Consider the following 16,995-nt stretch of genomic DNA (forward strand, 5'->3'; position numbering starts at 1 on the left):
ACTTTTTTTTTTTTTTTTGGTGGTACTGGGGTTCCTGGAAACCCTTCTACCTCCGGGCTACACTCCCAGACCTGTTTTATATATTATTTTTATTTGGAAACAGGGTCTCTTATGCCAGCGTGGCTGGCTTCGAACCTGCGCAATCCTCCTGTCTCCGCCTCCCAAGCGCGGGGATTACAAGCGTGCGCCACCACGCCCGGCGCTAATCCTGATTTTACCAACCAATTTGTTAGTCCTTAATAGGACAACTGACAAGAGTCAGCAAAGTCTGCTCGCTGGGAGGTTCTGAACAGACCTGGATTAACCATTTAGCCTAATTGATATGTAGCGAAACCTTCTGAAGGGAACTGGTCAAGGCAGCACCCCCAACGTCGGAGGTGCAGACGGAGGATTCAGATGACAGAGGCCCACACCAGAGGGCTCTGAGCTGGCCTCAGCCCGGGTCGTGCTCCCGGGTCTGCGGCGAGCGGGTGCCCGAGCCCGGACTCCTCGCACCCCACTCGCATGCACACCCCGTCTTGGCACACGCCTCTTCCTCAGGCCCAAGACCGGGCCTGTGGGCCCTGGATTTATGCTGAGCCCTGCGGAATCCTGGGCAGACACAGCAGCAGGCTTGGCAGGAGGAATGCCGGCTTTTAAAACCTTTGGGAAGTAGGAAGACTGGCTACTATTTCTTGATTGTCACTTTGATTAGGAAGGATTCTATCTCCTGAAAAAAGATTCTTATTCAACTTCCCTCTCAGGCATTTGGAGGGTGGACACATGTAAGACAGAGGTAAACTAAAACCTCTTACCTGTAACAACGGCCGCTTCGTCGTTTTTCACCTTCTCTATTTAAAAAGCATATAAAATGTAAAGTCTATCACTGACAGATAACTACAAGATATTGCTGGTAATGGAGATTTGGGAACACTTTGTTAACTTTTTAAAAAACTGGAAGCCAGCCGGGCGTGGTGGCGCACGCTTGTCATCCCCGTGTTTGGGAGGCGGAGACAGGAGGATCGCGCAGGTTCGAAGCCAGCCGCACTGGCTTAAGAGACCCTGTTCCCAAATAAAAATATAAAAATAGGTCTGGGAGTGTAGCCCGGAGGTAGAAGGGCTTCCAGGAACCCCAGTACCACCAAAAAAAATAAAAAAATAAAAAAAAATAAAAAATAAAAAAACTGGAAGCCAGGCATGGTGACACATGCTTGCAATTTCAGCACTTGGGAGGCTGAGACAGGGGGAATCACAGGTTTGAGGCCAGACTCAGCAACTTTGTGAGGCCCTCTGCAACTCAGTGAGACCCTGTTTAAAAACAAAAAAATAAAATAGGGCTTGGGGGTAAAGCCCTATTAGTGTTTATTATTATTAATATTTATTATTATTATTATAATAAAATAGATCTTGAGTTCAACCCTTAGTACTACAAAAGAAGTAAAAACAAAAATAAAAACTGGGCCTCTGTATATTCAATTCCTTTTCACATAATAAATTATAAATCGAATCTTTGATAAAATATTAGAAAATATAAATTTCACTGCTTCTTCCAACTTTAATACCCTTATGAAGGCACTAAAATCAGCAATAAAGGTCTGCAGGTACAGTTCAGGGGTCGACTGCTTGCCTAACACACACGTTTATAAGATCAGTAATGTGCCCAAAAGTGTGGTGATTGCTCATGTGTATATTTATTTTTTTTGGTACTGTGGATTGAACCCAGGAGGGGCATTCTGCACCACAGCCCTATTTTAGTTTTTATTTTGAAACAGGCTTTAAGTTTCTAAGGGCCTTGCTAAATTGCTGAGGCTGGTCTGCAGCCTGCAATCCTCTTTCTCAGCCTCCTGGACACTGGGGTTATCGACGCGCAGCCCCACACCCAGGTATAGATTCACTCAGTATGCGTGTGTGGTACTGGGTTTGAACCCAGGGGCATTCTACCTCTGAGCTACAGCCTCAGGCCTTTTTTTTTTTTTTTAACAGGGCCTCACCAAGTTGCAGAGGGCCTCACACGGTTGCCGAGGCTGGCTGCAAACCTGTGATCACCGTCTCAACCTCCCAAGTACTGAGATCACAAGCGTGTGCCACCACGCCCGGCTGTATATTCACTTTTTACGTTACAAACCCCAAGTGCAAAAAGCAAGCAATTCAAGAATACATAACGCTACAAACTACTATTCCAAGAACTCACAATCTTCTTTAAAGTGAAGAAGCAGGGCTGGGAAGCAGCTCAGTGGCGGAGCCCTTCCTTGCCTAGCCTGGACGAAGCCTTGGGTCCAACCCCAGTACCACAAGAAGGAAACAAAGAAACAGGCTTTCTTTATGCTTACTGTTCTGTTCACTGTAGCACATTACTGTTCACCCCAAAGTGCAGTGAAAAATGTTTAAGAAACAGATATACAGCCGGACATGGTGGCGCACGCTTGGAATCCCCGCCTTGGGAGCCTGAGACAGGAGGATCGCGCAGGTCAAAGCCAGCCTCAGCTACTCAGTGAGGCTCTCGGCAACTTCATGAGGCCCTGTTTCATATAAAATATAAAATAGGTCTGGGGATATAGCCTGGAGGCAGAAGGCCCCTGGGTTCTACCCCCAGTACCCCCTCCCAGAAACAAATATAAGACCTAAAAATTAGAGACCATTCATAAATTATTATTCATGATGCATTGAATAATTTACTAAATTAGGCCTATCTTCATAATTTTGGTGAGAGAAAGAGAAAATGGGGATTGAACCAAGGAGAGTTCTACCTCTAAGGAACACCATCAACCCTATTTCATTTTGAAACCGTGTCTTGCTAAATTGCCAAGGCTAAACAGTTACTTTCCTGATTACAGAACAAAATCCCTCTTGAACTACAGGAATAAATTATTGATCCATCCAAATTCTGCTGTAGACTAGGAAGGGTTATGTCAGGGGACTCTCAGTTCTATGAATCATCACAGAAAAAGCTAACTCCTAGGTAAAGTCGTCACAACCCGCCGTAGCATCGTTTGGGGTGGGAACGGGGACAGAGGCAGAGGATGGGCTCCCTGTGTCTACCAGCGAGGCATAGCTGGTAATTTGCACTCTCTCTAATATGACCACAGGTGCTTCTAACACATCTGCTCTCACAGTCGACAGAACCTGTCAACTCACGCTACATGGACAATAGGGAGTATCTGGGTTCAATATTTGGGTACAGAAGCCCCTGCTCTGACCCCACAGCTAGTTGTTGCTGTGAGGAAGCAAAAATAGGAGACACGACTGGTTTCTACCTCCAAAGGAGGCTTAACATGTGCGCTTTGCCAGGTGTGGTGGTGTATGCCTGTAATCCCAGTATTGGGGAGGCTGAGACAGGAGTTTGAAGCCGGCCTCCGCAGCTCAGTCAGTGAGACTCGACCAGATTAGTGAGGTCAGGGCTCACTGAAATGGCTGGCGTGTAGCTCAGAAGTAGAATACCTCTGGGTTTCATCCCCAGCACCAAAAAAAAAAAAAAAAAAAAAAAGGTAAGTAAATAAAATGTGCATTTTCTTTCTCTTCCTTTTTAGTGTCACCAGTGATTCAACCTAGGGATATCCCGCCTCTGAGCTACAGCCCCATTTTATTTTTATTTTATTATTATTATTATTAATTTTTATTTATTTATTTATTTATTTTTGGTGGTACTGGGGTTCCTGGAAACCCTTCTACCTCCTGGCTATACTCCCAGACCTATTTTTTTTATATTTTTATTTGGAAACAGGGTCTCTTAAGCCAGCATGGCTGGCTTCGAACCTGCGTGATCCTCCTGCCTCTGCCTCCCAAGCGCGGGGATGACAGCGTGCCCACCGCGCCCGGCTCTATTTTTATTTTTAAGCAGGTTCTCACCAGGTTACTCTACACTGGCCATGAACCTGTGGTTCCCCTGTCTCAGCCTCCCAAGTATTGGGATTACAAGCATGTACCACCATGCTCGGCTTTTGATTTCTTAAACATTTCAAACTCTAAGCGCTGTGCTGATGTTGACCTAAAGTCCCTTCTTGGGTCTGTTTTTTTTTCTTCCAAAGAAGGGGAGACTAATTGGGCCCTGTTGCAGCTGCAGATATTGCTGATTAAACTGCGTGGGGGAGGCTCTAACGAATACCAAATCCCGACATATCTGTGAGGAAAGCAGCTAAACATGCAGGTCCTGTTGGCTGACCCTTTGTCAAGCTCAGATTTCTTAAACTCGTTACAATTGTCCAGCACTTATATATTCTACCAGACTTAATTTTGAACATATCAAGTATTGTCTAAGCACTACTGAAAACAGTCCCTTCTTCACTGACAGAAACCCCACTGTAGAAGGATAGCGCTGAAGGGGCCTCAGCGGAGCGCTGCAGACCAGGCCTCCCAGGTGGAGCACCGCCTTCAGTGCCCAGCAGGCCTCCGAGTGTGGCCCTCAGCACAGAAGGGGGACCGCAGGGGCGCCTCCCCACCGGGGGAATCTGTGTCTAAGACCGCACATCCACATCGCTAGAAACTTCCTAGTTTCTAGTTGGCATTAATCCAAGGAAAATAGTACCGTTGTTAAGCAAACCCTCAATATCACCTGCCTGCAGAAATGTACAGGAAGGGGTGGGAGGACAGACCGCCTGTGTCTGCGAACCAGAAAGGCCCTTCAAGTGAGCGAGCCGGCCACTCGGCCCACCCTCGCTACGACCAAAGCAAACACACCACGCAACACGGACTGTCACACCGTAACCTCCTTCAATATATCCAACTGGATGTTCAATAAAATGGGAAAAGGTGCCAGATCTCGAAGAGGCGCAAGTCCACGCAGCTCTGGAGTGGGGAGTCCTGTGTCTTTGGGAGACCACTAACTTCCTGGGCCGATATTCTCTCAACGAGCTCTCAGGAAATTCTGTTGTAAGAACGCCAGGGCCCTTCATCTGAAAGGTCACCAAGCCAGTCAACCACACAAACCAGGTCTTGTTATTTACAGATTTTTACAACATAATACAACCAGATGAGAGCATAATGACCATGTCTGTGAAATTAATAAATCAATTTTATATTTACAAATACTTTTCAAAAATAACCAATTCCCTCCCTCTGCCAAACCTGTGATCTTTCAAAATTATCCCCATCTCACAGATAAGAAACTAGACAGAGCCGGGCATGGTGGCACACACTTGTGATCCCAGCATTCGGGAGGCTGAGACCCAGAGGATCGCAGTTCACGGACAGCCTCAGCTACTTAGTGAGGCCCTCTGTAACTCAGTGAGACCCGGTTTCAAAATAAAGATTAAAAAAAATAGGGCAGGGGGTTTAGTTCAGAGGTTGAATGCCCCTGGGTTCCATCCCCAGACCTGCAAAAAAAAAAAAAAAAAAAAAAAGTAAAGAAGGAAAGAAAAGAAAGAAAGAAAGAAAGAAAGAAAGAAAGAAGCTAGACAGAGATAAACTACATAGGAATAAATTCAGAACAAGAATATGAATAGTCTTTAAACTTCTAGCCCTTCAGTCCCTACAAGATTTTACCAATCAATTATTCTTCCACTCTTAAAATAAGTAGGATTAGCAAAGCACACTAAGACCTAAAGTCCCATGCAAGTGAAAGGAGAAACAGAAGCCTACACAGCCATCATTTCACAGCTGGGCTGCTCTGACCGCAGCCTAATTCCGGGCTGGATCATCTGGCTGGGAAACACAGGTTCCATCCAGAAACAGGTCCAAGTGCTACAGTCTGAAATCACTGCAAAGCTTGACTTATCGTCAAAGTTCAGAATGAAGTCCTACCCAAGACGGGGAAGGCAGTTGCTAAATCTTCTAGTTATCCCCCTTCATTCAACACCAAAGCAAAGGTACAGCACAGCTGTCCCCGCCCAGTGTAAACATTCAGGTGACATCTAGAGTCATAAGCCTGTCCAGAAGCCTTTTTTTGGGGGGAGGGTTGGAATCCAGGGTGCTAAACCTCTGTGAACCACAGCAGGAGCCCTTTTTCAGTTTTAAAACAGGGTCTTGTTAAGTGGCTGAGGCTGGCCTTGGACCTCTTGTTCAGAGGCCCATCCTCTTGTCTTGGCCTCCCAAGTCCTGGGATTACAGGCATGTGCCACCATGCTGGCTCCAAAAACCTTTAAGACACAGTTACTTCTGTTATTTATTTATTTATTTATTTATTTATTTATTTATTTATTTAGTGGTACTGGGGTTCCTGGAAAAACTTCTACCTCTGGGCTACGCTCCCAGACCTATTTTTGTACTTTTTATTTTGGAAACAGGGTCTCTTAAGCCAGCACGGTTGGCTTTGAACCTGCGCGATCCTCCTGTTTCTGCCTCCCAAGCGCGGGGATTACAAGCGTGCGCCACCACGCCCGGCTACTTCTGTTATTTCTAAACGTGTAGTTTTTAAGAATAAGGATACAACTTACTTTTCAGTGTGATAGTGTAAATCATATTTCATGGTTTCTAAAAACATCAATCCACCTTAAAGAAGGAAAAACTTATTCATTGGGGGAAAGAGCTATTTAAGTTTTTGAGAGAAAAAGAGGAAAAAACATTAAGATAATCTTTTGACAGATATTGCCTAAATGTTACTGCAACAAAAACCATATATTAGACATAAGCAAAACATTTTATATAAAATGCACTGTAAAATTTGAGACTAAGTTCAAATTTTCTAATAAAATATCCTCTAAGCCACTAGAGTTAATTTAGTAGAGACCCACAAATACTGAATAAGTAAAAATTATTTAATTTACATTAATGACTTTCAAACCTTAAAAGGAGGCCTGGCGTGGTGGCGCACGCTTATAATCCCCACGCTTGGGAGGTTGAGACAGGAGGATCGCATAGGTTTGAAACCAGCCTCACCTGCTTAGTGAGGCTCCCAGCAACTTAGTGAGACCCCGTTTCCAAATAAAATATAAAATAGGTCTGGGTGTATAGCCCAGAGATAGAAAGCCCCTGGGTTCCACCCCCAGTACCACTAAAATAAATAAATAAATATACAAACCTTAAAAGGTCTTTAAATTTATTTTTTAACATCTTTTAGTAGTTAAAGAGAATTTATGAGTATTCCTTTGGCTAATAGTAATCCCAGCTACACAGGAGGTCGAGGCAGGAGGCTGCAAGTTTGAGGCCAGCCTAGGCAACTTAGTAAGAGCCTGTCTCAAAATAAAATAAAAAGATCTGAGGATGTGTCTCCATGGTAAAGCACCTGCCAAGCTTAATCCCCAGATTCATAAATAAATAAATAAGAATTTCTGTTAAGAGTTTGAATCCTATTTTGGTATTCAACAAGTTAAATTATCTTTTTTGCATGATATTTAAAATGTAAATAGCATTATCTTAACACAATAATGATAAAATACACGAATGATCCAAACATTTGCTAAAATGTCCAACTTATTAAAATTCAGCAATTTTGTTGATTTTATGCTGGTAAGAAAACATATGCTACTTTGGACTGTTCTTTCTTGCTGCCTTTATCTCTCAATAGTCTTTTCAATTCACAGCAAAGCTCACTGGGATAACAAGTCAGAAAATGGTTTCTCTGGTGGTTTTAAACTATAATTTTTAACCCCAAAGTGTTATCCAGAGCCATTTTAGGCAACAAATGCAACCAAAGTATCAACTTTGAGAATTCCAGCCCCGACTGTCCTGCTGGTAACACACAGAGCTTCCTAGAAGACAGGTTCCTGGCCATGGAACTGTAGCCCCATTTTACCATGGAGTCGAAGCCAAACATATGTAAAAGAAGTAATCAGGAAGGACAGGCATTACTATTAAGCCATATGGTACCTGAGTGTTAGGCTCCTATAAAAATATTTTCCTGTGTAGTTTTGAAGTCACTTCTTAAGGGTAGATGCTGTCATCCAAGGACTGATTTTATTATCTACTCTTGTAATGAAAGGCTCCTTTAAAGTTGCTTATTAAGCTGGGCATGGTGGTGCACGCTTGTCATCCTAGCATTCGGGAGGCTGAGACAGGAGGATCGGGGTTCGCAGCCAGCCGCAGCTACTTAGTGAGGCCCTCTGCAACTCAGTGAGACCCGGTTTCAAAGCAAAGAATAAAATATAGGGCAAGGGATGTAGCTCGGAGGTAGAATGTCCCTGGGTTCCATCCCCAGACCCGCAAAAATAAATAAATAAATAAATAAACAAATAAAGTTGCTTATTAGAGTTGTTACCAGCAAACATTGTCCTATACCTGTAGTGCAAGATATGATTCTGATATTTTGTTATACATTATATGTATAAAAATAGAGTTAGCATTATTTTAATACTGCAATAAATACACAAGAATGAATATAAGTTATTTTCATAAAATACAATTGCTAATCAATATCGATCTCCAAACTATGAGGATTGAGGACCTCAAATTTAAAACACTAGGTGACTGCCTCTTGTATAGAACACGAGTCATGTGAGATCTCAAAGATTCTTTATTGGTAGACATATACAGTCAACTATACCTGCAATCTCTGTTACCTCCTTACTATTTAGGAAAAAAATATAGAACCTACACATTTAAAACATTACCAATGTAATAATCATTAGAGACTCACTGGATCTGTTAGTTTTGTTAAAAATTGCCAAAGTCAATGATGAACACAATTACTGCAGAACATAATTTGAAAAGGTAATATAAATTATGCTGCTAAAGACAAAAACATTGAAATACATAAACATCACAATGTAACATAGCAGTAACTCATACCTATTTAATATGAAAAATTAAATTTAAAAAGTTTCATTAAGAGAACTTGGAATTTTTTCACTTAGGCAAACATTGTATTTATACACCTCCAACTTCTATGATACAATAAAATACCTTTAAAAGGTATGGCATTCAAAGGCTTCATGGACACAAACAATATTGCAATACTAATAAAAGTGATGCCATAAACAATGAACTGCTCTAATTATGATCTTAGTGTTTACTTCATTTCACATTTTAGTCAACATACTAATCAGTTCTGTGCTGACACAGAGAGGGTCCTGGTCAAAATACTGTTTCTCAAAAGTACTGTAAATCATACTGCTTGAAACTAAACAACTATATAAAATTTGTAATTGTTTATCTAAACATTGATTATGAAAGACAACTGGCATATATTCAGGCAGAGTGCTGAGTTCATGATGATTTATTTACACTAAAAGTCCTTTCAACTGAAGCTAACATGATATATAAGTTTCTATGTCAATTACTACAGTCTCTTAAAGTTATAAAAATATTATATAAAATACCACAGGCTTTAGAGGAAATAACTTCATGTGGTTCTGATACTAGCAGCTGAAAAGTGTTTATAATTTAAAAATAAATAAACTATAGAGGTAAACCGTTCCCAAACGGCAGAGGACTGCAACGGTCACAAGAGTGAAGACGGTATTACATGAAGACTAGCAGAACGGCGAAGCCGTTGGGTCGAAAGTCTTGAAAACCTCTTTCAGAGACTTGTCGTCCGCTTCTCCAGTGGGGCCGTGCTCCTGCGTCGGGCTCGCCTGGCCGGGCTGCCTGGGCTGCCTGGGCTCGCTGTACGGGGGTCTCATCAAGCCTGTTAAGGCCTGGACGGGAAGACTGTGCACGGCGGGGACCTGCGCCTTGCCGGAGCTCCCGGCAGCCTCTGCCTGCGCGTCGGCGGGCCCCTCAGCAGCGGCTTCCACATTCTGGGTGGTTTTCTGCGGCAGGATTGCTTCTTCAAGAGAAGACTCTGTTTTGTCATTATTTTTTAAACTACCACCTTTTGTCTGGTTCTCTGCATTTTCTCCTGCAGAAACTGTTGCTGGCTCTGATGTAGAGGATGAGCCCTGATCCCTGGGGTCATATAAACTAACAGCACAGAGGACTGGACTCGGAGTGGAGGAGGAGAGCTTCGGGGCGTAAGGAGGCAGAGCCCTGGGGCCCGGCACTGCCCCCGCGGGCTGGGCCGGCGCAGGGCTCGGCCTGGCCAAGTGAGGGGCACTCTTTGGTGTTTGTGAGTCCTTCGTGCCCACTTGGTGAGCCTGTGCACTGGGCAGCCTGTGGAGCCGAGGGTCCCCTGGCTTACCTGCTGAGCCGGGCAGGTCTCCAGGCTGCTCCACGTGGCCTCCTCTGGCGGCTAGCTTCGGCTCGGTGGCCGGCGTGTTCTGATGGAGGTCGCTCTTCGTGTTCCATAGCCTGCTGAGCCTCTGGTCAGCGATGAGAGGGGGAAGAGGTAAGTTGATTGAAGACACCGGGTCAGGCTTAGGTAAGGGTAATGGGAGCAGGTCTTCTGGGGCCCACACGATGTGCTTTGCGAAGTTGGGTTTGGACAGGATGATGTCCATTTTAATGTGGCTGAACTGCCGCAGTTGTGAGCGTGGGTCCTGCAGCGCTGCGCCAGGTGAAGAGTCCAACGGTATTAAGAAGGCCTTTGCCCTCAGCTCCCGTTCCGTCTCCTCGTCGTCGTCGTTGTCTCGTCTGTGTTTGATATTAGCACCAGCACCGGCAGGATGCAAATCCAACTTCGCTGCACCAGCAGCAGCCCCGGCATGGCCGCTCCCGTTCCCGCGCAGCCTCCTGGGATCCCACGCGAGCCTCAGCTCTGCGGGGGCCGACTCGGAAGGCTTTCTACTGTCTTGTCTGGGCCCAGTCCTCAGTCTGGGGTCGAGCACGTGGCTGCCTTTGCTCTTCTCCTTAGCCAGCCTCGGGTCCGTGGGCGCGCTGAGGCCCGCAGCGGCCTGCTGCTGACTCCGCAAGGTCTCCGCCTGTCTCTGTAAGGTTTTCAGGATTGACTTGACGCTGCTCCCCTCCTCCTCCTCACTGCTGGAATACCAGTTACCCGTGTCATCTAAGTGCAGACAAAAACTCGTTGTAAAAAAGGAAGTGTTCATATTTGGCCTCAGTAAGATAAAAAAAAAAAAGTTTTGGAATCAAGTGTAGTCTAATTTAAAGAAAATCCATGTTAGAGGTGCCAGGTTCCCAGGTTGACAAAGAAAAAATCTGGTCATATAATTGTCAATTCAGCTGCTATACTCTACAGAGGAGGGGCTGAGATGCTGAAATATGGGCAAATTCCTCAGGAGAGAAGTCAGGACTTGGCACTGCAAATGGCCAAGGGGAATCGAGTGTGCAGTGTGGCAGAGCTGGGGGGGAGGGAGAGCACTTTTGGAAAGGCATTCTAAAACGTGGTCTCTTCAGCTTAATAGCTTTGAATTCATCAAGATAGTAAGGGAGTTGGGCATGGTGGTGCCTCCCTGTAATCCCAGTACTTGGGAGGCTAAAATGGGAGGATTAAAGGTTTGAAGCCAGCCTCAGCAACTTCGTGAGGCTCTCAGAAATTTAGCAAGCAAGCGAGAGAGAGACAGACAGACACTGGAGATTGAACCCAGGAGCTTTCTACCTCCAGGCCTATTTTATTTTATTTTATTTATTTATTTTATTTATTTATTTATTTTTTGGTGGTACTGGGGTTCCTGGAAGCCCTTCTACCTCCGGGCTACACTCCCAGACCTATTTTTACATTTTTTTAAAATTTGGAAACAGGGTCTCCTAAGCCGCACGGCTGGCTTCGAACCTGCGCGATCCTCCTGTCTCTGCCTCCCAAGCGCGGGGATTACAAGTGTGCGCCACCACGCCCGGCCCAGGCCTATTTTATTTTTATTTTGAAACAGGTCTCACTAGGCTGCAGAGTCTTGCTAAGTACTAGGATTACCAGAGTGCATCACCACACCCAGCTTTTCCATAAAACTTTATGGAAAGATTAGGTTACCATTAGGCCAGGTGTGGTGGCATACATCTGTAATCCCAGTACTCAGGAGGCTGGGACAGGTTTGAGGATAGCCTCAGCAACTCAGAAAGACCCTATTTCTGTCTCTGTCTCTGTCTCTCTTTTTGGTGGTACTGGGGTTCCTGGAAACCCTTCTACCTCCGGGGTACACTCCCAGACACCTATTTTTTATATGTGGAAACAGGGTCTCTTAAAGCCAGAGAGGCTGGCTTTGAACCTGCGCGATCCTCCTGTCTCCACCTCCCAAGCACGGGGGTTACAAGCATGCGCCACCACACCCGGCAGAAAGACCCTGTTTCAAAACAAAAAATAAACTGGGAATGGTGGCACACACTTGTAATCCCAGTACTCGGGAGGCTGAGACAGGAGGATAGAAGGTTCACAGCCAGCCTCAGCTACTTAGTGAGGTCCTCCGCAACATAGTGAGACCCTGTTTCAAAATAAAGAATAAAGAGCCAGGGATGGTGGTGCACATTTGTAATTCCAGCATTCCGGATGCTGCGACCAGAGGATCCTGGTTCATGGCCAGCCTCAGCTACTTAGTGAGGCCCTCTGCAACTTAGTGACACCCTGTTTCAAAATAAAGAATAAAAAGTAGGGTAGGGGGTGGAGCTTGGGGGCCAAATGCCCCTGGGTTTCATCCCCAAACATGCAATAAATAAATAAATAAATAAATAGATAGATAAATAGAATAAAATATAGGTCTGAGGGTATAGCTTAGAGGTAGAATGCCCTGGGTTCAATCCTTCAATCCCCAGTACTGAAAAAAAAATCCAATAAATTAAATAAAAAGGGCTGAGGGTATAGCTGGGAGGTAGAATGCCCCTGGGTTCAATCCCCAGCACCAAACACACACACACACACACACACACACACACACACACACACACACACACAACCAATAAAGTTTTTTATTGTGGGTCTGGGGCTGGAACCCAGGGGCACTCGACCTCTGAGCTCCACACCCCCTGCCCTATTTCTTTATTCTTTATTTTGAAACAGGGTCTCACTGAGTTGTAGAGGGCATCAGTAGCTGAAGCTGTCCATGAACCACAACCCTCCAGGCTCAGCCTCCCAAACGCTGGGATTCCAAGCGTGCCCACCACTCCTGGCTTAAAGTAGTTATTTTAAAATTAAATTTAAATATCTAAGGGAGTAAACTTAAATTGTACAGAAAATTCACTTTTAGAAATCACTCGTTTTTCTGTGATGCAAGATTCAAGAAGAGTCAATATTACTTTCTTTGAAAATGTTACAAATAACATTCATATAATAGCTTGCGGCTACCTAACATTAGCTTGTGTTATCTAATTTTACACAGTTATTAATAAATCTGATGTTTAAGAGTAGCCAAACATATCAACTTGTAATTCATATTAAGAACTGGATTCTTTAAACTCTTTTCATCCTTAACTGAATTAGCTGCTATATACGTATCAATATAAGAACACTAATGTAAACTTACTGTTTTATATAATTTTAATATTAGTATTTCTTAATACTATAGCAGAGGTATAACCCTATCCCCATTATAATTTCTCTAATAACTGAATCATTTCAAAACAGGGCTAAAGTCATCCCCAAACTCAGAGTGTTCCATTCCTGTTCTATTTTTTTCTTCCTAAAAAGAAGAAAGGGCATAATGAATTGTCTGTAGGTCTTATCACCTAGCCCTTGAAATTCAGCTTCAAATCAAACTTGCTGCAATTCATTATTAAAGCATTTCTGTCACAGAGACCACGGACACCACGCTGAGAAGGTACGGGCCAGGAGGTACACTGGACACAGAATAGTAAGCCAGGTGGCACAGGCTTAACCAAGGACTTGGGAGGCTGAGACAGGAGGACTGCAGTTCACAGCCAGCCTCGGGTATTTAGAGAGCCCTGTTTCAAAATAAAGCATAAAAAATAGGGCTGCGTGTGTAGCTCTGACATAGAATGCCAGAATGCCCTGGGTTCCATCCTCAGTACCACAAGAAGAAAAGAAAAAAGGAATAGGTAGTTCTGAGGAAGTCACTTTCACGTTTCCAAACGGGCAAGGTGCTCAGCACCCAACATACCTTCATCCTTGCTGGCTGCCCTGTGAGGCTGGGTACCAGCTGACGCTTCGTCTTCTTGGTATCTCTGAGCAAGACGAAGGAAGAGAGCTCTCTGCACTGCAGGGAGGAGCCCTGGAGCAGACAGGGGGCCGTGGCTGGCATCAGGCCCGCTCCCGAGGCTGTAGGGCTGCTGCTGGGACGACTCCCCATGCCACACCCCGTCTAGACGCAACACAGGAAGAGACGCTGAGTGCCCGCACTCCACCGAGCGGATACCTGATGCTCCTCCCTTCCTAATGTGGATTCTCAAGTTGCATGGAATTTCAACGTATACAAAGGACTTGAAAGTACATAAAGTTGGAGCCGGGTGTGATACCCCAGGATCACCAAAAAAAGTACATAAAGTTGTATAGTTTCAAAAAATACTTCAACCTCTACTGTTTCTATTATTTTGGTGAAATAAACATAATGTTTCGATTTTGTTAATTTTTCGTAACTATTTCAAACACATACTCCTATCATGGTTTTAATAAAAATCAGGACTTTAAATCTTTGTGGTTTTTGTTTTTTTTGTTTTTTTTTTTTTTTTTTGGTGGTACTGGGGTTCCTGGAAGCCCTTCTACCTCTGGGCTACACTCCCAGACCTATTTTATATTTCCTTATTTGGAAACAGGGTCTCCTAAGCCAGCAAGCGCAGCTGGCTTTGAACCTGCGCGATCCTCCTGTCTCTGCCTCCCAAGCGCGGGGATGAGAAGCGTGCCCACCACGCCCGGCCAGGACTTTAAATCTTTTAAATTTGGAATGAGTTATTTCAAAAGTAAACTTACCACCAGAGTCATTGGGTGGCTGAAAATTATGTCCAGCATGCTGCGAATAGTAACTCTCATAAAACTCGGCTGGGTTTTGCAGGGCCTCGTAATTGGTGTTGAGCGGCATTTCTCCAGGCATCTGCTGGTACGATGAACCTGGAGAGCCCTGGTTCTCCCTGGGCACTTTTACTGCGTGTCCTGGGAAGCCTGGGGAGTGGTAAGCGCCACCCACACTTGGTGCCAAAGGCGTATCCTGTTGAACAGGTCCTCCAGCCTGACCGTGAGGGCCTACCATTTCAGGTGGGCCAGGCAGCAAAGGTGGGCTCTGTGGCATCGGCACACCTCCGGGAGGTCCTGCGCACGGGTGATGTCCAGGGGAGCCCGGGTGCGTCACAGGACTACTGCATCCCTGAGACACGGCAGGGCCAGGACCTGGACTCGACTCAGAGCTGTAGACGTGGTGAGGATGTGGGCTGCCTCCCTGAAATTGTGATCCTGGGGGTGAGGCACTGTCGTAAAATGCTGGTGGACTATAGAGAGAAAAAATGGTATCTCTTAGTTCAGGGAAAAGATACAAACAAGAACATTCTACTTCTAAAAGATACTGGTCCAGTATGGTCTGCTATATCTGAATAGAATACCATGTGCTGAAGAAACTATTTAGCCCATATAATGTACAGGTGGAAACGAGTATTCTCCTCCTGAAAGATACTGGTCAGTTGATTCTTGTCTTCATTTAAACTCAGTTTTCTTAATTGCTGCTTACTACCAGCTGCTTGATAACTTACTTCGTTATATATATATATATATATATATATATATATATATATATTTTTTTTTTTTTTTTTTTTTTTTTTGTGGTACTGGGGTTCCTGGAAGCCCTTCTACCTCCGGGCTACACTCCCAGACCTATTTTATACTTTTTATTTGGAAACAGGGTCTCTTAAAGCCAGCGCTGCGTGATCCTCCTGTCTCCGCCTCCCAAGCGCGGGGATTACAAGCGTGTGCCACCACGCCCGGCTTAGTATTATATTTTAGAAAATACAGAAGTACAAAGATAAGTAAAAAGCACATTATTTATTTATTTATTTATTTATTTTTTGGTGCAGGAGATTGAACCCAGGGACATTTTACCTCCAAGCTACACCACCAGCCCTATTTTCTTTTTTATTTGGAAACACGGTCCTGCTAAATTGCTGACAACCTCACTAAGCTGCTGGGGCTGTCCTTGAACCTATGATCCTCCTGTCTCAGCTTCCCAAGTACTGGGATTACAGGCATGCACCTCTTTTTTATGCCTGGCTAAGAAAAAAAACCACTTCTAAGCAGGACATGGTGGGGCATGCATGTAATTTCAGTACTTGGGGGGCTGAGACAGAACATTGCAGTTGGAGGCCAAAGCATGGAAACTTAGAGAGACTCTATTCCAAAAAAAGAAAGAAAGAAAGCTGGGTGTGGTGGTACATATTTGTAATCTCAGTACTTGGAAAGACTGAGACAGGAGGATCACAGGTTCGCAGCCAGCCTCGGCTACTTAGTGAGGTCTTCTGCAATTTAGTGAGACCCTGTTTCAAAATAAAGAATTAAAAACAATAGGGCTGGGGGAGGGGGTTGCTCAGATGGATAATGTCCTGTGTTCAATCCCTAGTACCGCAATAAATAAGTTAAATAAATAACTAAATGGGCTGGGGATTTAGCTCAGAAGTAGAATGCCCCTGTATTCAATTCCCAATACCACAAATAATAATAATAATAATAATAATAATAATAATAATAATAATAATTTATAATCCCACTACCCACTTTTAACTGACTCTCTCATAGTCCTCTGTCTAGATAGACAAATACTTTTACAACAAAATTAGAATCATACTTGATAGACTTAATACAACTTTTTATTATAATTTTTTTTGTGTGTGGTACTGGGGATGGAACCCAGGGGCATTCTACCTCTGAGCTACACCCCCAGCCCTATTTTTTATTCTTTATTTTGAAACAGGGTCTGAGTTGCAGAGGGCCTCACTAAGTAGCTGAGGCTGGCTGCTAACCGCAATCCTCCTGTCTCAGCCTCCAGAATGCTGGGATTACAAACATGCACCACCATGGCCAGCTTATTATAATTTTTAATGAGTTATTGCTGCCATATAAAAAGACTTTCAGTTTTTGAAGTTTGCATTTCTTTCTGGACATCTCATTTGACTATTATTTCTAATAGTTGTGTCAGTTGGGCTGTCCACGTCCAATGTTTGTGCTTTTTGATTCCCAATCTTATCCCATTGACTGTGGTTTGATATGCATGCAGTATTTATTAATAAACAGTGTCCGCGAACTGCGATCCTCCTGTCTCAGCCTCCCAAATGCTGGGATTACAAGTGTGTGCCACGACACCTGGCCCTATTTTTTATTCTTTTTTATTCTTTTTAATTTTTTTGGTGGTACTGGGGTCCCTGGAAGCCCTTCTACCTCCGGGCTACACTCCC

At 44.2% G+C, this 16,995-nt stretch overlaps 1 protein-coding gene across 1 annotated transcript in view; it reads right to left on the reverse strand.

Annotated features, from left to right (window-relative positions):
- Positions 1-9,320: 9,320 nt before the first annotated feature.
- The window catches only part of ZC3H6 (zinc finger CCCH-type containing 6), a gene marked incomplete at both ends in the record, with an annotated part of 43,209 nt that continues 35,534 nt past the window's right edge, over positions 9,321-16,995 (reverse strand). The window contains 3 exons of the mRNA XM_080711442.1: positions 9,321-10,729; positions 13,728-13,928; positions 14,534-15,045. Of these exons, the coding sequence (XP_080567568.1) occupies positions 9,321-10,729; positions 13,728-13,928; positions 14,534-15,045 (2,122 nt within the window). The remainder of the gene's footprint in view (positions 10,730-13,727; positions 13,929-14,533; positions 15,046-16,995) is intronic.

This window comes from Muscardinus avellanarius (genome assembly GCF_963383645.1).
Source record: "Muscardinus avellanarius genome assembly, chromosome: 15".
Taxonomy (NCBI): Eukaryota; Metazoa; Chordata; class Mammalia; order Rodentia; family Gliridae; genus Muscardinus; species Muscardinus avellanarius.